The sequence below is a fragment of the Lissotriton vulgaris genome, chromosome 5 (assembly GCF_964263255.1).
Source record: "Lissotriton vulgaris chromosome 5, aLisVul1.2, whole genome shotgun sequence".
NCBI classification, from domain to species: domain Eukaryota; kingdom Metazoa; phylum Chordata; class Amphibia; order Caudata; family Salamandridae; genus Lissotriton; species Lissotriton vulgaris.
In genome coordinates, this window is record NC_141693.1 from 4,853,814 (window position 1) to 4,879,104 (window position 25,291).

A 25,291-nucleotide genomic window follows, 5' to 3' on the forward strand; every position below is an offset into this window, starting at 1 on the left:
CAATATAACTTATAGAGGGGCACTGCATCATTACGTGATGACCATCTCAAAACTGGCTGTAACGAACCCTGTTGTGTTTGGTACGAAACATGTTGGAATCATACCCCCACACCGTAAACGGTGCGGGAGGTATGATTCCAAGCAGTGTAAAGGCCCTCCGTTAGACTCTCAGTGGTCCCGGTACCAGTCTTCTACACCCATACTGCACAACATGGCTATTGCCGACCAGAGACGCGATCCTGCCCTCTTGCTGCTGAGCCAAGCTCGAGCAGGGGAAGGTAGAACAATAGACATCCTGTCACAAGGAGGTGTGACCACCTCCCAGACAGGGTTGTGTATTGGGGCAGGGTGGGAGTGCTTGCCAGCGCCACACAGTCTGCAGGCAGGGCACATTTAGTGCCCTCCATGCATAGTCCAGCTCAAACCAGTTGAGGGAGTCGTTGGCTCTTGCTATGGCGCGAAACTGGACAAGGACAGGTGAGTATCCTCCCCCTTGTCCAGACCCTCCTTAGGGAGGGACTCATGTATCATCCCAACCCTTTCCGTAGGGTACTTAATGGCTTACCTGTGGGTGCGTCCCTAGATTCGTCGGGGGAACACTATACAATTAAGACACCACTTCAACTTCGCTCGTCTGGGCACTCTGGACTTGGCCCTGGGTATCAAGGCTGCAACCGGGAAGACTCCTGCTGCTCCTGATCACTTCGCCCTGCTTGTCTGCTGTAACATCCGTGCCTGTGCTCCATACAGGAACCTTCCAAGGCCTGTGGACATCCAAGACACCTGAAGGAATCTCCCTTGAAGTGAAGAAGTCACTTCCACGCATCGGCAGGCACGCAACTAAGCTGACCGGTCTGCTAATCTGGTGCTCCTTACAGACTCCGAAAGGCTCAGCAACACAGCTGGTGGTTCGTCACATCCTGTATCAAATCAAAAATAGGGAGAAGGAAGTGGTTGTGATCCATTCTGCTTCCTTGGTTAAAAAAATCAGAGGGGGAACGGATCACGTGTCCTGGGTCACCAGGGTTTCTTAGCTTTTCGTTTCACGGTACCGATAAAAACCCTCACTCACGTGCCAAGGCTCGGATGGTGGTATATCTTGGTTCTCCGCCTTTTTTATAGGTACGTGGCAGCATCATCAGGTTATTTGTTATGCTTCCTCCATACAGAGGTAAACCACTGGTTAGTACAGTAGTGATAAGTGATGGTGAGTTACAAAGTGGATAAAAAAAATTGTTCTGATAAAAAGCTTGAGTGGCCAGAATGAAGAGAAAAATGTATTTGGTCTGGGTTCAAGCTCATTTAAAATCTTGGGCGTGCGTAGGAAGGGGAGTTAGGAGTCTTCCGCACTAATCTCAGTCCATAAAATGGTCGACATGTTTCAGCCCTTGGATTGCCCAGGAGGGGTCAGGTGGGCTTTCTTCAGGACCTAAAAAACGAGTGAAAAAGTGATGACACCCTATATTTCCAAGGTCTATGTGGGTCTAGGTATATTAACCTGACTTGGACATGGTCTGAGAAGTACCTCTTGGTTATTGTGTTACGACATGATCGGGTGGTTCCAGAGGGGTATGTGCCTGGTCGTGTGCAGGATTTGCACGACTAGTGCTGCCTCTTCCTCTCGATCCCCGTCACATCCCTCGAGGCCTGCCCTGCCCTCTTACCAAGTTTGAGGCCAGTATCCTTAGTTGGAGCAGCAGGAACCAAACCCCTGTGCACTGTGTCAACTTGCAGTTGCAAAGGCTGGTTGGCTTCCTTCCACCAAGATCTTTAGGCTCCAAGTACCCCCAACCTCAAGCATCTCCAGTGATGAGAATCTTCGACCACACCGCATTTTTTGCGCCGTGGTCCAGCTTCTTTGGTAGCTGCTCGAAGTTCTCTTGCGAATCCAGGGCCTCCGGCTTGTGGGTCATGTTGAGGGTCACATTCTGAATTCTTGGGTCTCCCCAGATTGCTCGGGCCTGCCCCGACTCCCCTGCTTATGGTAAGTCTCCTGGACCTTGCTGGTCCCGACATTGCACCTTCTTCTGACCCTTGGTTGGTTGCAGTTGCCAAGGCTTGTTGGTGCTCCTGCCGGATGCTGACCCCTCAACTCTCGACATCAGACGTGGTACAGCTCGTGTACGGCTCCTGGTCTTCCACGGCGTCGCCTGGTCCATACAGCTGCAGTTCCAAGGTCACCGTCCGCTCTCTTGCAACACCAGATATCGGTGGGCATTGTCTTTCGTGCCTCCTGGTCACTCCTGAGTGGCACAGACTGTCCCCCCTGCTTGCAGGTTCTTCACATCTTGAATCCACCTTTGGGTTCCACCGGACCATTTTACCTTCTCCAGCAGCTGTATCTCTCTGAAGTCTCCCATTGAGTTAAACAACGGTTTCCAATGCCACTTCTCACCGATGTACCCGGGTCCCCTGGTGCAGGTATCCTGTTTCCTAAGGTATCCACAGGCGGAGTGGCTCTCCAACCTTCTGTCTTCCACAGGGTTTCTTCAGGGTACTCTGGGAAGGGTCCTCTTTCTTTAAAATTGCAACGCGACTTACACATTGATTTAACGCAGTCGTGTTTCTACACTGCACACAACCTCCGTAGGGCTCCTAGATACTCAATTTGGGTGGTTCCTTGGGTCCCCGTCAATTCTACGTCCTCTATTATCTTGGCTCGAGTCGTGGTTTTCATACCACTATTTTAGTGTATGGTTTGGTCTCCCCTGGGGACCACTGTGTATTCTGTGCTACTTACCTGTTTCAATTGCAAAGTATTGTGTGTATTGTGCATATCTTCAGCTAGGAGAAATCTAACTGTTAGTGAGTGTCTTATAATAAATACATTTTTTTTATAAATAGACTGTGTGGTTCTTTTTCACTTAATCTAGAAGCTTGTGTTCTGGTAAAACAAACTGCTTTACACTCCTTCTGGACTAAGCCTGGAGGCTGCTCTCCACAGCCACCACTTAGAGAGGTTGTCTAAAACCACTAATATCACCATAAGGGTTGTCTGGATCAGTGCAAGGTGTCCACTTACATAAGTGTACATCTTATACTGAGCCGGCCTCTCGCACACATGCTCAATGTAATAATGTCAGGTGCAACCCTTTGATAGATATATATATATATCTTTTCCCACCGGAGAGGTCATCAAGGAGTTACTACCTAGATAAGTACAATTGCATGATTAGCTTGTTCTTTTGAATGAATGTATGTCTGCATGATTAAAGACAGGAAACATTTCAGGGTTAGGATCCCATCCTGAGGAAAGCCACCAACCTATGGAGGTGATTTGGAAGCCGAAACATGTAGACCGACTCGGATGTGGGACTATTAGCGATTCCAGCACATCACCTATATTCTTTTTAATGCTACACATGGAAGCAGGGACAAAAAGTGGTCATTGCACTCTAAGGTATCTTCTTCACATCATATTTAAACTGCAAGAGATCCCTGCTAAGTTTGTACCCACCATGACCATCAATCCCTGGGTGAGGATGGATTACCTATAATAAAGCATGCCAAGAAAGTGTGGGTGAGGATTCCTATAGTGAAACTTAGCGCTCAGTAGGTAAGGTACAGGACAGAAGTATAATTCTTCAGACTTGTTCTCTTTATGTTTCATGTTATAGGCAGGCAGATATAGCCGATAGGAACTTGACTCTCCCCTTAAGCGGTAAACAAATAGAATTTAAATATTTAACTAGGCATTTTACAGATTTCCACCTTGCATGCTAACCTGACACGCATTTTTGCATTGGAAGTACCATTGGTTCTTATACAGATTCAAACTTTTGGATGAAGCTAGTCACGTGCATTGATGCCAACATAAGACACTCTTTTTTTTACCTCTGCACATCACCTCCAAGCAATCACGATTTGATCTGTCTCAAAAACTTAAAACAGAGTACAGCTGAAAAGGCATTTCTCTGAAAGCTCCTAGCGGCTTGAAAGCAGAAATCTATACAACGGCAGATATGATATCCTCACGTTCCTAAAGAAAATTGAGTCATTTTTTTGTATCCACGTTTTTTCATACATTGCTTTTTTGAGGAAAGATAGTTGTGTTGCTTTTATGGCAAGAGATATTACAACTCTACATTCTTAAATAAACATGTACTGCCTGCAAAATCACATACTGTAAGTGAAAAGAATTACTCAGGACTGACATGGTAGAGTGCTATCTTACTGAAAGACCAGGACATGGCCGCCCTGGCAACTACCAACGCTGTTGAATGCCAGATATCTTCAGTGACTGCCTACAATGGTCTCGAGTGAAAGAGGTGGCCTAGTCCATCCAAGGGGCTTTACAACTGCAAGAACAATTCCCTGGGCAGGGTCAGTAGAAAGGACTCATCGTTGTGTAGAAGCATCAGTTGCCTAGCACAGGTGCTACAAATCAAAGGACGACCCAATCACTATTTAAAGCACAACAAAGTCTGGCGCCACACTAACCATGCACAGTAAATCACCCCAGCTCCCTATGAAACAGTACATCACTGTCGGGAAAGCAGAGTTCATTCCAACTACTCAGTTTTATTGTCGCAAAGTGAAATCGAGATGCTACAGAACTGAAACTCCCCCGAAACCCTGGTGGGTCAGTACAGAACATCCTTCCTTCTTCACCCACGCTCCCGAAGATCAATCCAAGCTTTCATACCACTGTGTAAAGTCATGTCCAATCCCCTGAACAAGGCCAAGCAAACAGCATCCCATCCTGCAGAGTACTGGGACTTTCAGCTCCTTGGTCCACATCCGAGAATGGGTAGGGCACAAAGTCTGCTTTACAGAGATCAGGGCATGGATACCAGTCTTGAGACAAGCTGACAGAGCCAGTAGACAGCATGAAATTCTGGTGTTAAGAATCCCAGTGATGTCAGAAGAATGGCAATCCATGCTGTCAAAGGCCAGTTGACCATTAGACACATAGCTGGGCCTCCATGGTCTCTGATTTGACTGGTTTGTATTCAGTGACACTGAGGGGATGTTTAAATATTTCAAACTTAGGCACACAAGTCTTAAGAACAGATGACGGGATATGGCAGCCTCTGATGTACAGTCTCAAGAGGATGACAGGGCTGGGGTAAGTAGCAGTCAATGTTGCAGATGAGGATCTGATGGTGCGATGAGGCCGGCTGTTTTGAACCACAACTCATGTCTTCACGGCCACCTTGCCCTGAGCCTTCTGGAAGTCCTGTTGGAGCTTAGAGAGTACCTCGCGCTGCTGCTCCGATTTCTTCTCCATGTCCTTCATCTGGGACTCGTAACGCTTTCTGTAAGGTAGAGGGAGAGTACACACAGGTCAGTTTGCACCGAACATCAGAGAGAGAAGCATCATACATACTGGCAGAATACGGCACTTGCGACTCCATGGACAGGCCCAATGCTAGTCTGCAAAACTAAGGATGAAGTGGGAGGCTTCCACCCAACAGAGGAGTGGGATTCCAGGTTGTGGGCAGGTAAGTTGAATATTCATGTATTTTATTATATTTACATGTTTTCTAAAGGGCACCAAGATCCAGTTACTGTTTTTACACAACATTAGCTCTTATGAGTGGAGGGGACAAGGGAAAGGATACCACTGCGAAAGAGGTTAATCATGCCAGACATCACCACGCCTGAGAAGGCAAGGCGCTCTGCGACAAGGAGTTAATATATTCTAAGGTAAGCACTTCAGATGATGCAAATGGCCAGAAGGGCCGCAAGAGTTAGGGTTCAGGGACCAGAACCTTCACTAGCCACTAATCACGGGAACTCAGTAAAGAGGACACCATTTTTCCTGAGAGCAGGATTCGGTCAGTGCACGTGAAAAGTTATATTAAGTAATGTTCTGCCTCAAACTCTCTGTCTAAACAACGCAACTGTCAGCGGAAGGGCAGATAAACACTTCATTTTAACATACGCCATGTCCTTTTCTTCAGCTCTGATTCGGCCGGCGCAGGCATCTAACCAAGCAAATGCTGATAGAATTGGCATACAGAATGACACTTTTCCGCTATAGTTTCTAAGAGCCCAATCTTTTTTGGGTTAACTGCTTGAGAGAGCCAATTGAGTTTTGGGGTAACATAGGTTTTTTATTTTGGTAAAAGCACAGATCAGATTGAAAACCAAATGATTAAAGATTTCACAAAGGCATGAAAAATAGGGTATGGATAACTGTTAGCATTATGAGCAAGACATGTAGAGCATTCAAGGCTCTCCACCCTCGTCTAACCACTCACTCTTGAACTGTACATTGAACGAGCCCTGAAGATCACAATCAAACAATGCTGCAAGTGCCAAAGACCAATAGCTACTCTTGAATTAGGTACCCCAAAAAGACCCAGAGTTACAAATGTAGGCTCCTGATATGGAGGGCAGTGATCCGTGCTACAATGTTGCGCACCGAGTTCAATCAAGGCTTCGAAGGATGCAGACATAACCCAACATGGACCTGAATATTCACTCCCATAGGAACCCTAAAACAACTTTTTCTAGTGGATACTGTAACTGTAGATTCCTCACTTTTAGAATATTCCCCAGGCGCTAGACTGAATCCAGAAGATTTCATAGCAGTGCTCTTACGCTGCTAGTTGGCGCCGGGCGGCTCCACGTTGACTTCGTTCCACCCTGAAAGTGATCAGAGTGGATCCAAATATGAGCGCTATCCTTGCGTGCGGACATCAGTTTCTTACTTGACGCACAAAGCAATTGGAGGTGTCGGTGTGCAGATCTCCAATTTGAGACTTTTTCAAAGATTGTAAAATGAGACTTTTTTACAGAACGAGGAGATAGAAAGGGTAGGAAGAAATTTGCAGTTAGATAACATATCCACCAGCAAAAGCATTACCAAAGGTATGTAATATGTTCTTGTAATGTCTACTTCTAACCCCACATTCTGCACTTTTAGAGTAAATACATTACAAGGTGGCGAGTCTCTGGAGAGGGCTGAACAGAAGACATGCCCTTCCTATTGGACGTAGCTGCCTAGGCAGCAGTGCTTTATGAACGTGAGCACAGATGCCCATATCCCAGCCTGGCAGATGTTAAGAACATGGACTCCGCGTGCCAGTGCAGTGGTGTCAGCCTTGGTGGGATGGGACCCCAGTCCTTCCAGAGGGTGCTTTTTGGCCAATGTGCAGCAGATCTTAAAGCAAACGACTATCAACTGTGACAGAGTCCTTTCCTGCACAGTCTTACCTTGCTTTGCCCCAGGGAGCCTCAAAAAAACTGATGATCTGTGGGCGATTGATGTGAAAGCTTAAGGCTTTTTTTGGGTCCAGCCAATGGAATGTCTTTTCTTCCGAGGTGTAAGGTGGGGCAAAGAAGGTTTGAATGCCTTCAACTGCTTCCATTCAATCTACGCTCATCGAGGCATGGATTGTACGTATTCAGGTAGAGAACCCTGCCCCTCTGCTGCAATAGAAACCTTTTCCCTTGGAAGGTCCAGACACCACACTCTCCTGGCAGAATCTGGGGCAACTATGAACACTTAGGCACAGTCGTTCCTGGTCTTCTTCAAAACTATGGCCAGGAAAAGCAGAGGCAGGAAGGCATACAGGAATCCTTTGTCCCACCCCACACAAAATCCCTTTCTTAGGGAGGACCTGTGTGGAAAATTAAACGTGCAAAAATGTGTACACTGTGTGTACTCAGTAGTGGCAGAAAGATCTCACCAGTGTTCAACACATCGTCAGAAGATACCCTGTGGCACCTTAGGCTGTAGCCATCATTTGTGATCCACCAGGAACCGTCAGTTGAACTCACTCACTGTGGGGTTCAATAATACCGCCAGATGGTACACAACCGAGGACAAGCCGGACAATCCAATCACCTAAACGGATACAGATCTTTGCTTAATGCAGTACTGCATGGTGGTGGTGTGAGAACCCGTACCAGCATTTCATTGATGTATGGTAAGAAGGCCTTCAATGCCAGGAAAATGGCTTGCAACTCCGACAGATTATATGGAGGTGATTTGTTGTCGGAAGCCAGAGTCCTCTGATCTCCAGCCCTCACAGATGACCTCCCTAACCCAACAGTGATGCGTCGTCACCACTGTAAGCTCAGAGTGCAGAGGGGAGAAGGATCTGCCACTGGTTAGGTTGGACTCCCCTAACCCAACAGTGATGTGTCATCACCACTGTAAGCTCAGAGTGCAGAGGGGAGAAGGATCTGCCACTAGTTAGGTTGGACTCAGGTAGCCACCATTGTAGATCTTCTGCAATCTCCTCCAAAACCTGCTTGACATCTGAACAACTTCCTTGATGTGGGGCCCACTGAAACTTCAGATCCCACTGGAGAACCTGCATGTGCCATCTGGGGAAGTCGACAAGCAGAACGCATGAGCCAAAGAGGTCAAAAAGCCTGAGAGCGGTTCACACAGTGATCCAGGGAAAAGGCCGAAACAAAGATCATAGCTGGAATGTTTTTGAAGCGCTGTGACACAGGAAAGGCTATGAATTGCACTTTGTCAAAGACAGCCTCCATAAAAGGAAGCCTCTGAGAAGGAGTCAGGTGTGACTTAGGCTCGTTGTTCAAAAACCCTAATGATGGCACAAAGTCCATTGCAATCTTAAGGTGGTCTACGACAGACTTTGTGAGCCTGCCTTCAGTAGCCAGTTGTCAAGATAGAGAAAAACTGGTATCCCCAAACTCGGGAGACGGGGGAAGACCACCACCATAGGTTTTATGTTAACACCCAAGGGGCACTGGTATTGGCAAAGGCAAGCACAGCAAACTGGAAACGCTCCTAGCCAACCATGAACTGTAATTAACATTGGTGGGATTGCAGGAGGGGCAACAAATGTAAGCGTCCTGCAGGTCCAAGGCTACAATCCAGTCACCAAGATCTAGGGCAGACAGAACCTGAACTTGTCCTTCTAAAACTGGATGAAGGCCTGAATATTTCTAAGGCACAAGGAAACAGCAGGAGTAACAGCCCATTCCTATTTCCAAGTGCATCTCCCTCCCGAAGGATCCTTTCCACAAGAGAGCTCGCACCTCTTGCAGTAAGATGGATAGGTGGTCCTCAGAGCCGTTCTGTGTGAAGGAAATAACAGGACATAGCTGGACAATCTAGAGAGCCCATCTATTAGATTGCACCTTGGTAGACCATAGCTGATACTGCCTCACACAAGACAAGATGGTTGTGTGCCGCAATCTGTTTTAGACAGTTTTGACATGGTTTGTGTAGGAAGGTGGATATCTGACTATGGTTACCCCTAAACTTTTTGCCTGGTGTTTTGCTGGTTTTTGACTTTAGTTGGCCTGGGATCCTGCTGTTCAGGTCCCCAGGCTAATTGCTCTCCCCTTAAAATGGACTCCATGTACTTTAGGTACATACACAATTGGAATTGGTTCACCTTATAGGCCCCTGTAACAGTGTACCCTAGGTACCCAGGGAATAGGTGTAACTAAGGCCTACCAGGGGCTGCAGCATGTATTATGCCACCCCTGGCCTGGCCTCCATATTTGAAACTGGCTGATCAATCAGCTGGGGTAAGTTGGTGTAATCACCTCTTACTTAGGTATAGTATATCTATATTTAACATATATGGACACATGGTAACCTATAAGTCACTCCTATGGCAGGCCTTAACAATTCTGGAGGCAGAGTGCTTGGTTTCATGTGAGATGGCGAGCTGAGCCTGTCTGCAGCTGTCGGGAACAACTCCCTTAGCTGTTCCGGGATATTGCCATACCATATACTCTTAAGTGCATTATAATCCACGCGGTTACTTGCTAACTTTGGTTTAGCTTTATCGAAACCTGTCGAGTAAGGTGTCATACGAATTGGAATACTACCCCCTCGCCAATTCTGGCAACGGGGGTAGCATTCCACCCTCCTAGAGGGACAAGACATGTACCTAACCTGAACCCCGGTTAAAGTTAACTCGAGCCTCAGCATCACAAAATGGATGCTGCCACCACAGACACAAGTCTGACCTCCTGCTGCTGGGAGTCCTTCCAGCGAGGGAGGCTTGGACAAAGGGTTTCCTGCCTTGGGAGGTGCTAGCACCACCCCAGACAGGATTTTGTGTATTGGGTAGGACAGGGCTGAATAGAATGAGACATGCCTGGGGCACACAAGGTGTCCCTGTGCATAAGCCAGTCCAAACCGGTGCTGGGGCTTTCCAGCCCCAGTCCTGGCGCGGAACTGGACAAAGGAAAGGGGGTGTAACCCCCCCCCCCTTCCTGGTCCCACCCAGAGGAGGGACCTAGCAGGTGATCCGGCCCCTAGATTTGGAATAAGAGTAGGAGCTGTGTACCAAGACTTCAGATCATCCTGAACTCGACTTGAAACTAAGAAAAAAACTGGACTTCGACATTCTGCTGCACAGAAGACTGGAGAGCATCTCCCTTGTGGCCAAGGAGTGACCACCCTGTGAATACAGGCACCATCCAGCAACTCGACATCTGCTTTGCAGCCGCCTCCCGCCGGAGCCGGAGCCCAGAGCCCGACAAGACCTGGATTCCCAGACATCTCAGAGCCCGATCCACAGTCCCTGGAAAGAAGAGACCCGTGGAGGCATCGAGAGACATGAGACCGGCCATCTTGAAAGACCCCCGAGAAGCTGACTGCGCAGCACCCGAGGCACCCTCGACGCTGTGCTTTGGGGTTTGAGAAGCCCCACCACCGAGCAGTATCTGCACCAAAGATCAGCCCCCAGCATCTCCACGATCTGCGTGGGGCCCTTTTGCATTTTGCCACTCGACGAGTCATCCCGGTTACTGGCCCGTTGGCTAGTGGCCAACTTGGCGACGAAATCCGAAATCAACACCGCTGGTCTGGTTGCTACAGACTGGCCCTCGCTCCTTTAAAAAGGAGCAACCCCTCTGACCTTGCTCGTCCGAGTGAGAAGCTTGCATCGTTTCCTGCGTGGCTTGCATTAGCCAAGGCCTGTTTGCTCCGATCAAGAAGCCGACACCGCCATCAGCTAGAGCCTTCGTGGGACAGCTCGTGATCGACTCCTGGACGTCCTCGACCCCTTCGCGTCCACGTGGCTGCAGAGACAATCTTCACTTCTTCACCTGTTTGCACCCGACATAGCCTGGTTCACTCCTGGTTCCACAGTAGTCACTGGCTAGTGGCTTTGAACATTGTCCCCTATGCTTTCAGGTCTTCACCTCTTCAGATCCACCCTTGGATCCACCGGAACTCTCCTCGACGACCCGCCTGCAGCATCTTCATCTACAGGCTCCATAGACCAGCGCGACGAAACCCGACACACTTTGAGACATATGCACCTGCTTCCTGTGGGCGAGGTAACCCTGGCACTCCGGTGCTCCTGTGTAGCAATACACCTCTAGTGTCTATGTTCCAAGTTGCTAGGTTCTAGTTCATCCGGAAGGTTCCCTTTTCAGTAACTTTGTAAGTTTTACGCACCATTGACTTTGCATTGGTGCATGCGTGTGCTTTAAGCGCTGCACCAGAGTCCTGAGGGCCTTTCCCGACTTCATCACTGCTAGTCCCGAACAGCCCCAGCGATTCCCAAGGCCCTAAGCCTTCTTCCTTTTCGATTAGTGATACTTATACCACTATTTTAGTATATGGTTTGAGTGGCCACCAGGGCCTATCCATATTGTGCAACTTTTGTATTTTTAAACAGTGTTTTGTTTTAACGCATTTGCTTCTGTGCTCATAAAGAGTATAGGGGATACTTGTAGTAAATAAATATATATATATATTTTCAATATATATCTGTGTGGTGTCCTTTCATTTGGTATTCAAGGGGATTGTATATGGTAAAATAGCTTGCTTCACATGCCTTTACAGAGTTTAGCCTAAGACTGCTTTGTCCACGCTACATCTAGGACAGCTGGTCTATAAGGTTGACTTACAATCAATCATCATAAGGGTTGTTTGGCATGGTACAAGGTGATCACTAGAACTAGTGAGCATCATATACCAGGCCAACTCCTCATAGTTTGATCCTGTAGTTCAAAGTTGGGCACATTGTTAGCTTGCACAATGGTATTCAATTTTTACATACTTGTCAAATCGACAAATAAGGGAGCAGAGCTCTGAATCAGTGTTCAAAGAAGTGGAAAGAAAAGACGCCAGGGTGCCAGAGGCACTTATACATCTGCTCAATCAACTTCTTTAGTGAAAAAGTAGAAAAGATTTAACAGAACTTAGACAACAAGCCTGCGACAATTCATACACACACCCCTTCCCATAGAATCCGGCAACAGTCAGCTTTCAAAGCCCTATCTCTCCCAGAGCTCACTGACATACTGAACTTCCTCTAAGCCACTTCTGAAGACGATGGGGTCTTACCATTGTCCTTCACCAGAGCTCTCTCTGGGGATGCTCTCTTGGCTAACTTAACATTATCAATACCTCCTTCATTCAAGGCATCTTCCCAGCCAAGCCATATCCTCCCCTCTCCTCCAGAAATCTACACTAGGGCCCAAAGACCTCACGAGCTACTATCCCATCACTCACTTACCATTCATTGGCAAGAATAAAAAGTAGTCTACATTCAACTCAAAAATCACTTTAATGCTAACCATCTCCTGCACGACTACCAGTCTGGCTTTAGATCATTCTGCAGCATGGAGACTGCAAAATGACATCATAGACGATGCCTGCTGGACCACATACGATGTCCCCTGCCTCCTGATATTGATGGACAGCGCAGCTGCCTTCGACAGCTGACCATTCAACACTCTGAGACACCCTGGAGTCTCAAATGGAATTTACCTGTAGTGTCCTTCACTGGTTCTCCTTCCACATTTCCAACAGAGACCAGGTTCACAAAAGACCCCTATCGCCTCTGGAGTCCCCCGAAGCCTCCATACTATCTCCTGTCATCTTCAACCTTTACATGCAGCCGCTTGGTGCTTTAATCACAGAAAACTGTCTCTTCTGCTTCAGACATCCAACAACTCAAACGCTGCTTGCACATCAGCCAGACCTGGATGTCCAGAGCCTAGCTGAAGCTCAAGCCCATCTACAGAGAATTCTTATTTGCCGAGAAAACCAAACAAGATTCATCCCAAAAATAGTTTAATGACCTGAACCTTCTTTCAACAAATGCCAAGTCACTTGGATTTCCCTGGGCACCAACCACACCCAAAAAGAAAGCAAAGATGGTCTAGTACCAGCTCTCCAGCTCTATAGCAGCTTCAGAACTGCTGATTAAGCTCTCTGTTTCTGGATGGTGGTAATACCCTGCTCAATGGCCTCCTAGACTCCACACCGACACCACTGTAGAAAATCCTACACACCGCAGCATGTGGCATCCAGGGCCTGAAAAATATTGTCCCCATCCTGATGGCACTTCATTGGGGAACCTTGCCAGCAATCGCCATCTTCAAAATCAGCTGCATCCCTTACAAAGCAATCAAGACCAGCATTCCCACTGATCCTGTGATCTTGCAGACAAGCTCACCATCTCTGGTGGATCTCAGCATAGCCGCAGCCAAGGCACCATCTGACGTCAGACTAAGAAGTTAAAACACTTAAAAACAAGACAGCAGGTCTTTTCCATCAATTAACCCAGGATCTGGAACAACAATCAGGACCACCCCAACGCTGCTCCAATTTAGGAAAGGGTAGAAGACCCACCTCTGCGAAGAACACTACATCAGAATGTGTCTGTGTGTCAGAATACGCTCGCGAGAGAACAGAGAGCTATACAAATACATATAAATAAACACAAAGAGTGCAAGACTGGCTGCAGATCTCTCGCCTAGTGGTGGGACCAACCCTCTGAAACTTACAGGAAACACAACAGATGCAGAGAGAATTGGGAACCTAGCAAACATAACAGTCCCTATTTCAAATCGATGCTCTAAATACGTAAAGAGAGGCAGTGTAGAAAACAGTACTGCTGAAATTAGTACAAAAGGCGTACGGAGGGAGAGCACGGGCATGAAGTAAAGGAACGACAAGGCACGAAACAATGTACATGGGGACATGGAACGGTTATACATACAAAGCATGAAAGACTAATAAGGAAGACAACGGTGGAGCATTACATGCTTCTGTGTGCTGTAGGCATACATACAGGCCAAGGCACCATATGAGTGAATGAGCCAGGTGCAGCATCACTCGTTTTTATAGCACTCCAGGGTTACATGTTGTTCATACAGCTCAGCAGAAGACAACCTGCGCACATGCTGGCTCTGACAAAGCAAGGACTCACATTTCTCCATTTATGTAGTCCAGGCGCTTAGAGACAGTGGCCTTCGCTTCTTCCAGGTCCTGCTTTACCAGTACCGGCCCGATTAGTTTGAACACTGTGTTGGACACATCCAGCAAGTCCAGCTCCTGTTAGAGAGAGACAGAGGGGAGAGTTACCGCCACGGTTACCCAGAGAATTCTCCACTCTAATCACCAGAAAGCAAACTACAAAACACCATTAACCAGAAAGGGGGGGTGGGGGAGCCATAATAGATTACCACTACTCCGCCAACCCGAGAGGGATATTCCGCTATGCATTCTGCGGAACCTCACAATCACACCAAGATATTTCACAAAAGGGGTTCTTCCACTCCCCACAAAACAGGACTCTTCCAAAACACCAGCAGCACCCACCCAGATGTTTAGAGTAGAGAAAGTAGCAATGAGGCATTTAGCCAATATCTAAAAAATAACATCAGAATATGCTGTCGCATCTCACCTCCTTCACAATGTTGTTCTCGGTCACTTGCGCTTCTAGTTTCTGCCTGGCTGACATACACTTATTGAGATCTAGGGAGAGCAGAGGAGGAAAGTATTAGACATGCATAACAAGACAGATAGGGTCAAAGCAGGCCAGGAGATCACAAGTGAGAGAGAGACAGAAGGATTCAAGGACCAATTGAGGGCAGGTGAAGACAAAAGGGAGAACCAAAAGGAGACTGATCTCAGCCATGAGGGGAGGAAGACACTAGAGACAGACATACAAGGAGAGCACAGAGGTGGACGGCAGGGGAAGAAAGGAGACAGATCTCAGGAGTGATCCTCACCCTTCAATAAGTATTGCAGAACCAGGCCAGGGACTGTGCTTCCATCAGGGCATGGGGGAGTTGCCTCGCTTATAATACGGCCCCCACCAACCCCCTAATATTGTGAGCAGAGTCAATTAACCCCTCCCATGCTTGTGACGGAACCGTTCCGTTACGCCCCTCGGGTGGGCTGTGCTGGTGACGAAACCGTTCCGTCACGGCCCCTGATTTTTGCGCCTGCGCGGCGCGTTCTATTGAGCAGGCGGGGCCGTGACGGAACCGTTCCGTCACAAGCACAGCTCACCCGAGGGGCGTGACGAAGCGGTTTCATCACCAGCGCGGAAGCGCCGCGCGGCCCTCCCGCCCCTTAGCACTGCAGCGGAATAGCTGCCACAGTGTACTGTTTACAATCTGCCTGCAGCAGTCAGCCTTTGCCGCAGACCGATGCATAACAGAGACTGAGGAGGATCCTAAAGCCATTGCAGGCCTGAAGGTGGCGGGGCTTGCTTAACATTTGATTTGGCAGACTGACACTTGTTAGCAGCACCACGGACCAAGTGCGCATGTCAGGTTGGATAGCTGCCTTTTTTTCAGCAGCCTGACATGCGGACTAGGTCTCCAGAGTCTCTGCAACACAGCACACATTAGTGAGGCTGGGGTTGAGTTAAAGACCCATCCCACAGTCTCAGTATGAGCGGGGAGGCCCCCTACCCCAGCCAATCCAGGTACTGCTGTAACAGCAGGAGCAGCCTCTGGATTGGTTTAGAGGCCCGTGGTTTTACAGGCATGGCCTCTGCTCTGGTGCTGTGGACTATGTGTGTGGACGTGCCAGAATCTGCGCAGGTGTAGAAGGCGGTCTCTCGCCCATTTTCCAGCGGCACGGAGAGAGACCGTCACAAGCGTTGAGGCTGGTTGGTAGTTTTTGTATGAGTTGCGGCACACTTTTTTTTTTTAATGAGCTTCCATCCACAGCCGCCAAGTTCAAATTGCAGCTGTCAGAAAACTTTATTTCATTCTTGGCACGCATTGCTCTTGCAAAAGTTCAATATTAAAAGAATCCTTCTCCTCCCCCCTCCACACACATGCTCCCACCCGAGGTTTTCTTCCCGCTTGGCCTGACAGACCGTGACAGGGAGAAGGCGAGACAGAAGGTCTGTGTAAATATTTTCATTGTTCTTTTTCAGTGGCCGCTGTTGTATTAGACCACATGGACCGTTTGATGTTGAGTCTCTGGTACGTTACAAGATTTATCTGTCACCACTCCAGAGCCCAAACAAAGTGGCCTACCTGGGCTGCACCCTCTCCGCTTCTTTTGCTTTTATCTCGTTTTACTCATCTTTTCCAGTTCCCACTCTCCCAGGTGCCGAGCAGCGGGCCCTCTGATATCTGTCTGTGTTTTGCTTCCTCGTGCATTTTTGGATGCCTCCCTACGGCCCAGCTGGCAGGCCTTGGCAATCCCGATTTCCCCTTATGAGCTGGAAGAGCTGTAATGCTGAGTTCGCAGCACAGATCCGGTTCAGGAAGATTTCTCAAGTGAAAGAAGTCCAATGGCTCTGTCCTAGTGCCTCTCCATCCATCCGTTCCCCTTCAAGGCGGGCAGGTAGTCGGCTAGAGCCCTTCACTGTTTCGTACAGCCTCCCTGCTTCTAGTTTGTATTTCATGCTATGTTAGAAAAGTTGGTATAGCGCCTTCTACCCTTTGTATGGCAACAAAGTACTTTCCTACTCTGGCTGCCATTTTATACTGTTTGGGGATTTACATACATCAGTTGTGTATGGTGGCTTGGTTTGATTTTGGATGTGAAAGTTTAGTAAAGTTTTTCAGTCTTTCATTGTTAGGAATCTTGTTTTTCTACTATCTGGGCAAAATTACTCAAGAAAATAAGAGACATCAAGGGTGATGGGAGTGTGGGGGGAGGGCGGGGATTGACGAAAATCACAAACGGCTGTACCAAAGGACTAGATTGTCCATTTATGGTTTATTATGAGAGGCGGAGCAAACGATTACTGTGACATGATATGTACGAGTGAAAGAATGAGGTGAAATCACGTGTGAAGATTTCACATGTAGGCAGCAGTGCCTGGCACTTGGCAAATAAATAAATCAATGCCTAATTAAGCCAATTCTTATTCTACATCTATTTTAAATTTTAAACGCATGGACCACATCGTTGGAGTGCTTTTATATAGATGTCATCATACAACCATTGTATAATTACAGCATAAAAATGACAAAAGCTGAAGCGATATTTGGAAGCAGCGTCTTTAAAGTGTTATCTGTACATTGGGTTCCCCCTCTCCTCCCTTAGACACAACGTATACCCTTATGTAGAGTGCCAGCTCCGTTGAGTTCACGGACCTTCTATTAGGCATGAATTGTACCCAACATGTGCACAAGGTTATCCATGCCAAAGGGCATATTCTGGACCAAGTTTGGACCTCTAATATAGAAATCATTCCCCCCCCCCTAGTGTCTCCATGTACTTGGTCTGACCATCATTTTATTAGGTCTCGCCTGTCGATGCGCATGCGCATCGAGCAAGCGAGACTATGGGGGCTTATCCACTCTTTATCCAACTTGCAAGGAATCGTGGCGATTCCTTGCAGTGCCCGTGACTTTTAAGCTCAATGCGCATGCGCATTGAGCTTAAAAGCGCGTGCACATCAGTTCCCTCAGCCGCACTCCAGGCCCCCGCTCCGCCCCCTCCCCTGCCCGCCGTGTCGCATTTCTCCTCCCCCCTCCCCTTATCTGCCTTCCCTCCGTCTGTTCCCTCTCCCCGCTCCGCCCCCTCCCCTGCCCGCCGTGTCGTGCTTTACATTTCGCACATTCTCTCTGCCCGCAGTTTGCAGACATTGCCTCAAACCCCCTGGAAATGTGTTTTTTTTAAAAGTTCTGGACAGATTGGGGTGTTTTGATTCAGCCAATCCTTTCAAAGCTTTTTGAAATATAATAATGAATAACACCGCAGTAGCACAAGCGCTAAACGTTACACACGCTGGGGTCACTATATGTATAATTACACTTTCACTACTTGGTAAAAAGTAGAATTCCCCCTGGTTTAGTAAAAAAAGCTGCAATTCGACGAAATCTCACACCCGTGAATTAGTGCGCACACTGCACAGGCGTGACATCATTCTCTTCGGATACAGATTTCTAAACACTTTCTGTCTCTTTGGGGAACGGCCAACCCGATTAAAGTGGTCCTTATATAAATAAATAAATTCCTAATTTGGATTATACACTAAAGCGATTTCCAAAGGCGCAAAATGAGCTTAGAATACCTATAAATGTAAATATGCAGATTTTAAATAGCTGAACGCCAGCTTTGCGCTTATTTCGGACGTACACAAATCTGCTAAACTGGGTCCTTTGGTAGATAATTGTTCGATCTAAAGTAAACTGATGGACGATCACACACGATCCAGTGGGGAAGCTGGGATTGTCCTCGGATATCCCCGTCCCTAGAGTCACTGCTCAGCTAAATGCCCATCTCACGCTGGGCTCGTGTTTCTGGTGTCATTGCTGTGCGCTGACACATGTTTGCACATTGTTGGGGACTTGTGACGCTTTATTTAAGAGGTGTCCCCGTACACCGCGAGTTTATCACCCTGCACAGCGGTTCACAGGGATGCTTCACACGCAACTCAGCATGAGGTTTAGCAAACCGCATGAAAAAAATCCGAAATAAAGTGCTTTCCTCCAAAATAAGCAACAACCGACAGACAGTTGTCTCGGTTAAAATCACTTATTTTTTTTAACATTGAGAAACAGTGGCCGAGCCCTGGCGTCCTCGGCATCAAAGACAGAAGAAAAGCGTAAAATTACCACAAATAACAAGAGCTTTTTAAAAATTCCATTATCGGCCATCTTTTGGACACAATAATAATGCCCTCCCGCTATCCAAAAGATACTGCGAGGAGAGCCCATTGCCATTAAAGTGCGCCACTTAATTCATTTACTCGCTTTTGTAATTTAATGTATTTCTCGTGTTCTGTCTGCCTTACGAAGCGCTGCCGTTGTCGGAGACTGCTTCAAAGCGCTTCGGCAACTATAAGAATGAAAAATACCAGTCCGCGGTAACGTGTGGTGCAATAAGAGCACTTTGTTTAGGCAGCAAGAGCCAAGTGCCGTGTGGTGTATTATGTACACAAGGGTCATTTACTAACAGGTTCTATTCCTATGCTCGAAAATATTCTCATTCTTAGAAGCAATGGCAGACATCGGTATTAATAACATTTATGTCAGCAACGCCAACAATTACGAGTAGATGGGACATCCCTTGCAGTCCTCTAGGTCCAGAATTACAATTAATTTGTCTTGTTTTAAAATAAAATATATATATATATATATATATATATATATATATATATATATATATATATATATTTTTTTTTTTTCCATTCATTCCCCAGGGCTAGATAGATACTCTTTCTCTTTGGCAGGAATCTGCTGACATTTTAAGACTTGGAAACAATGATCCTGTGAAAGGGATTTCCACATACACTCGTAGAAGCCACCCCTGCTAACATTAAAAGTTCAAAAGAGTGGTACTCCGTAGTCCTTATGTACTGTAACTGGTGCCAATGTAAATGTAAAGCGCTCTAACACCTTCGGGTAAAGTTCGCGCTATAAAAAAAAATAATAATAATAAATACTTGCGAGCCAGAAAGGCAGGCTCCAGCCCCTTGCTTCCACTCTCCGTTAGAAGCGCACAAAGACGCATTATTAATCAGAATACATTTCACATAATATTTCAGTTACTGAATGCAGAGTCTCTTCATAAAACAGATCTGCCAGTTCGCTGAAACTCGAGATACCGTCTCGCATTGACAATATAATAATAATAAAATTAAAAAACACGTCTAGGCTGATTAAGTGGTTAAATATTGCCAATGTGCAAGCCATACAATCCGCGCCCAGTGATACCAGCATTATTTACAAAATTAAAAGCCATTGTTATTTGCAATATCAATACATCCAAGTCACGTAAAGACAACACACATTGCATTACAAATGCTATAGGTGTCACATTTGCGAAAGTTAAAACTATTGACATTGTAACTGACAAAGCTATTACTTTTGCTAGTTACAAAACCAACACATAAATAAAAAAAAGTGTCATTTACAATACCAATTGCTCAAACTTTCCTAATGCGAGACCTATTGCATTTCCAATGCTTGTTACTTTTACCATGGCCTACACTCCTCCTCTCAAGCCGCCTCCGGCAGGTAACCTCCTGGCCAGAAACTGGAAACAGGCCAACATGGACGACTTTCACGCATTTTTAACAGCCACCTTCCCCACCGAAGATGCCCCCATCTGTCTTCAGGCTTCTATCCTCGATCACTGGCTGGAATCAGCCAGTAATAGGGTGGACCCCTTTAAAAAAACTAACCTCAAACGCCCCCACAATGCCCAACACTGGTTCTCCGACGACCTAAAAAGAAAAACACTGGCACTCAGACAAGCAGAGCGCCGCTTGTGGCGAGCTTATGCACCCTAGGCGAGAGCGGTGTATGTAGCCTTGCTAAAAAACTACAAAGATTCCATCCTTCAGACCAAAACTGCTTACTTCTCCCTGAAAATCACTAACTCATCCACAAAGGCCAAAGACATTTTTGCAATGGTCGATGAGCTCGCACAACCAGACAGGGTGATCGCTAAATCTGTCCCCTCCCAATCATTATACGATTCGCTGAACTCATTCTTCATTGATAAAATCACCTCTATCAAGAACCATATCCCTACCCCTACCTAACCCACAATTCTCCTCCTCTCCAAAGAGGAATTCCTGGCCCTTCTAAACAAGGTGGGATCAGGCTCTCCTAACGACTGCTATCCCCCCCACATTTTGAAAGAGGCCTTTCTTACTTGCCCTGACCCGCCACTCTTACTCCTCAACAACTCCCTCAAACTAGGCATCGTTCCGGATACCTTTAAAAACACCGTAATCATCCCAATACTGAAAAAACCTAATGCCGATCCAATAGCGATGAGCAATTACCGTCCAATCTCCTTGCTTCCCTATCTCAGCAAGATACTAGAGGCTCAGGTCACAAATTGCCCCAGCTCATTCATTGAGCATTCCCAGTTCCTCGACACCCGGCAGGCAGGCTTCAGGCCAGCACACTCCATGGAGTCAGTCATCTTGGCAGTCATGGACGAGCTTAGGAGAGGAGCTGATAAAAACATCACCCAGGCCCTGGTGCTTTTAGATCTGTCACCCGCTTTTGAAACGGTCGATCATGAACTCCTGATTGACCGTGTCAGTAATGCCGGCATCCAGGGTCCGGCCCTTAAATGGATCACCTCCTTCCTACATAAGCGCTTCCAGGCAGTCCGCCTAGCCAACTTCTCGGCGGAAAAAAACTCGACTGACTTGTGGGGTTCCCCAGGGCTCTGCTCTATCGCCCCTCTTGTTCAAACTATATAAGCAACCCCTGATTGTGTCTCTACGAAACAGCCCAGCCACAACCTTTAACTACGCTGACGACCTCCAGTTGGTGTTCAACATAGACTCAACACATCCATCAGCAATTTCCAATCTACCATGATCTCCATCAGTGAATGGATGTACACCAATCAATTAAAACTAAATCCTGACAAAACAGAACTCATACTTACAGGAGGCGCCACTAACCCCTGGAACTCCAGCTTTTGGCCGTCACCCCTGGGCATCCCCCCCCCCCACCCAGCAGACTCTGTAAAAAGTCTTGGGGTCATCATCTGCAGCGACCTGTCCTTAAAGCCACAGATCAATGTCGTGGTATCTTCCTGCTTCTTCCACCTTCGCAGAATCCGGAAGATCTGCAGGTGTTTGACTACCACGGACCTCACTCTTGTTATCTTGGCCCTGGTCACCTCTTGCATTGACTATGCGAATTCAATTTATGTGGGCATTCCAGCATACCAGCTTCATCGCCTTCAGCTCGTACAAAACCAAGCAGCCAGACTCATCTTCCGCCAACCCAAACATCAACACGTTAGCCCCCTGGTGAAGAGCCTTCACTGGCTCCCGGTAGCCAAACGCTGTGTATTTAAATTAGGCTGTACCATCTTTAACCCCTTGCATGCGGATGACGGCCCCCAGCCGTCATGCACTACAGTGCTCGTGTGCTGATGACAGCTGGGGGCCGTCATGACCGCACCCGCAATTGGAATGAGCTGCACAGGCGCAGAATCGCGGCAGCATGCACGGGGTTAAAGCCCTTGCCGGTCAGGGCCCGGCCTTTATCTCCTCCAGGATCCAACGTTACGTCCCTTCACGCGAACTCCGTTCTTCTAATCTTAACTTGCTCACTATCCCCATCTTCAAACGCAAAAAACATGGTGGTCTCAGGTTCTCTTTTTTGGCCTCCCGCTTCTGGAATTCCCTCCCAATTGAGCTGAGACTGGTTATGTGGTACACTCAATTCCGAACTCTTCTTAAAACTCTTCTGTACTCACAAGCCTATGAACAAAGTTTGTTATTTTCCTGCCGTTGTCCCTCCGCTCCTAGCACCATGAAACCGCCTGGTGTAAGTGCGCTCTATAAATAATTTTAATATAACATTATGTGACTGCAGGTGAGAGCAGGCCCAGTGGAAAAATACAGTCGGGCACTTCGTCTCACACAGACCAAGTTTACTCGGAAAAATCGAATATGCTACTTACCAGTATGCATCTGTTCTTGGCATGTAGGGCTGCTGACATTCATATCTGTGCATAGATCGCCGCCTAGTGTTGGGTCCGGATGATTGCACAGCGAAGTAGTGTGGCTCACTGGTTAGAGGCGGCAGACCCGAGAGCAGAGGACGGCCCGGGACCAGGGTTCGATTCCCGGCGCGGCAGGTTTCTGGACCAGGGTCAGCGGACTCGATAATTCTCTCGCCTCGGTGCCCACTCTGATCAGCGATCACACTCGGCAACTCTGGGCATTAGCTTGCCTCATCTTCACTAACGGCCCCACCAGACCGCCGGGGATGCCTGGTCTCACCCTGGAGATACCCATTAAGGGACCATCTCTCAGGGAAGCCAGGAAGGGTTTCGCAGCGGTCGAAGCGCCTTGGGACCCTACGGGTAAGTAGTGCGCTATATAAATGCCAATACATTTACATACATTTACATTTGTTGTCCTGGAAGAGTCTTCGAAGTATCACGAGACAGGTGGCTCCTCCCCTGGACTACAGTGCGCATGGGCATCCTCTCCATCCTCAGATTGTTTTTCGCCATTGTGGCAGAGATGGAGTGTAATACAGTGAGTGATGTCCATGCTCTATAGTAATTCTGAATGCTACAGCTGCTACAGGCGCCGGGGAGGAGGGGCGGCGATATGAATGTCAGCAGCCCTACATGCCAAGAACAGATGCATACTGGTAAGTAGCATATTCGGTTCGAGGCATGTGGGCTGCTAAATTCAGATCTGTGCATAGATTATATAGCAGTCCCTCCTATTAGCGGCGGCTGCCCGTGCCAGCTGCAGCAGTTTGAAAAAGAGTTTTGAGAACAGCCTGTCCTACAGCTGCCTGCTGTCTTGAATGCACATCTACACAGTAGTGTTTGGTAAATGTATGTGTAGTGGACCATGTGGCTGCCTTACATCTCTTCTAAAGGAATATTCCCCAGGAAAGCCATGGATGCTCCTAACTTACGTGTGGAGTGTGCTCTTGGAGGAATGGTTAGTGTGCGTTTAGCCTTTGCGTAGCAAATTTGTATACACTTAACTATCCATCTGGCTATTCCCGCTTTGGAAATGGGGTTGCCTTTGCGCTGTGAAGAAAAGGCAACAAACAGTTGTTTTGTTTTCCTGAAATCCTTTGTTCTGTCTATATAGTACATAAGAGCTCTTTTGACGTATAATGTGTGTAGAGATCTCTCTGCGACATTTTCTGGATTAGGAAAGAAAACTGGCAGTTCTATGGTTTGGTTCATGTGGAACTGCGAAATCACCTTAGGCATGAATGTAGGGTTGGTGCGTAATACAACTATTTGCGTGGACCTGTATGAACGGCTCTTGAATGGTTAGTGCCTGGAGTTCACTAACTCTTCTCAGTGAGGTAATGGCTACTAGGAAAGCAACTTTCCAGGTCAGAAATTGAATCTCACAAGAGTGTAGAGGTTCAAAAGGTGGTCCCATCAGTCTGGTGAGGACCACATTCAGGTTCCATACAGGTGAAGGTGGGTGTCTGGGAGGGATCACTCTTTTGAGTCCCTCCAGAAAAGCTTTAATGGCAGGCACTCTGAATAGTGAGAGGTGCTGCCTGTTTTGAAGATAAGCTGCTATTGCGGATAAATGTATACGAATGGAACTGTACGCCAGATTGCATCTGTATAAGTGCAACAAATAACAGATAATGTTTTGAATAGATGCATCCAGTGGGTCAATGTCATTATTGTTACAATATATGAGAAACCTCTTCCATTTAGCCGCATAACATGCTCTGGTTGTGGGTCTCCTTGCCTCCTTGATGATGTTCATGCATTCCGGTGGCAAGTTGAGGTAGCCAAATTCTAAGACTTCAGGAGCCAGATCGCCAGGTTGAGCTGTTGCGGATCTGGGTGCTGAATTTCGCCATGGCTCCGCGTTAAAAGTCTGGGTGTTAGCCGCAGTCTTTGATGCGGTACCACAGAAAGTTCTACTAGCGTGGTGTACCATGGCTGGCGTGCCCACGTTGGAGCAACCAGGATGAGTGTCATCGAGTGGTGCCTCAGCTTGCGTGCCACCAGCGGTATTAGAGGCGCTGGGGGAAAAGCGTACGCAATATGAAAAACATTAAAGGGAACCCTGAATCTAATGAAAGAATAAAGGGGAACCACCCGCCAGGGAGTTCAACAAAAATAAGAACATGAACGGGAAGTTCCCAACAATCAAGAGGACTAGACAGATGAATAATTTCAATTGCCCACAAAGACGCTATCCGGTATCAAATCATTTTATTTCATTCCCATATATTTCTTGTAGACAAAACATTCATTTGTTCAAAAAGATTTTTTTTTTCCTCAAAGACATAAAAATACATTTTTTTGAGAATTATATAAATATAAATTTTCTTTAGCAATAGTAGCCCAGCACCATGAACAATAAAACATCATCTGCACAAACCATACACACTCTCAAGCAGACACACATTCATCCATCACCATATACATCAGAAAAGAAAACTGTAAGCACAATTAGGACCAACAGACAGAGGAAAGCGCCGACGCGCGTTTCGGAAAAAGTGCCAATGTTGCGGATTCCTTCATCAGGGCGCACAATAGGGTTTTATTACAGTTCCATTTCAACTTTGCTGGGCAAACACACTGTAGGGCATAGCGTTTCTGTAACCAAACCCCAAGTATCAATTCAATGAGGGGGCCGAAGTGTATTTCATCAACTTACACGAAGGTCTAAGGCAGTAATAAAAA

The 25,291-nt window shown here is 47.1% G+C and overlaps 1 protein-coding gene across 1 annotated transcript in view; it reads right to left on the reverse strand.

The window, feature by feature from the left end:
• Positions 1-4,501: 4,501 nt before the first annotated feature.
• The window catches only part of PFDN6 (prefoldin subunit 6), a 48,452-nt gene continuing 27,662 nt past the window's right edge, over positions 4,502-25,291 (reverse strand). Inside the window, exons 3-5 of the mRNA XM_086920623.1 lie at positions 14,598-14,668; positions 14,121-14,245; positions 4,502-5,258 (exon numbers count right to left, since the gene is read on the reverse strand). Of these exons, the coding sequence (XP_086776749.1) occupies positions 5,138-5,258; positions 14,121-14,245; positions 14,598-14,668 (317 nt within the window). The 3' untranslated portion in view covers positions 4,502-5,137. The remainder of the gene's footprint in view (positions 5,259-14,120; positions 14,246-14,597; positions 14,669-25,291) is intronic.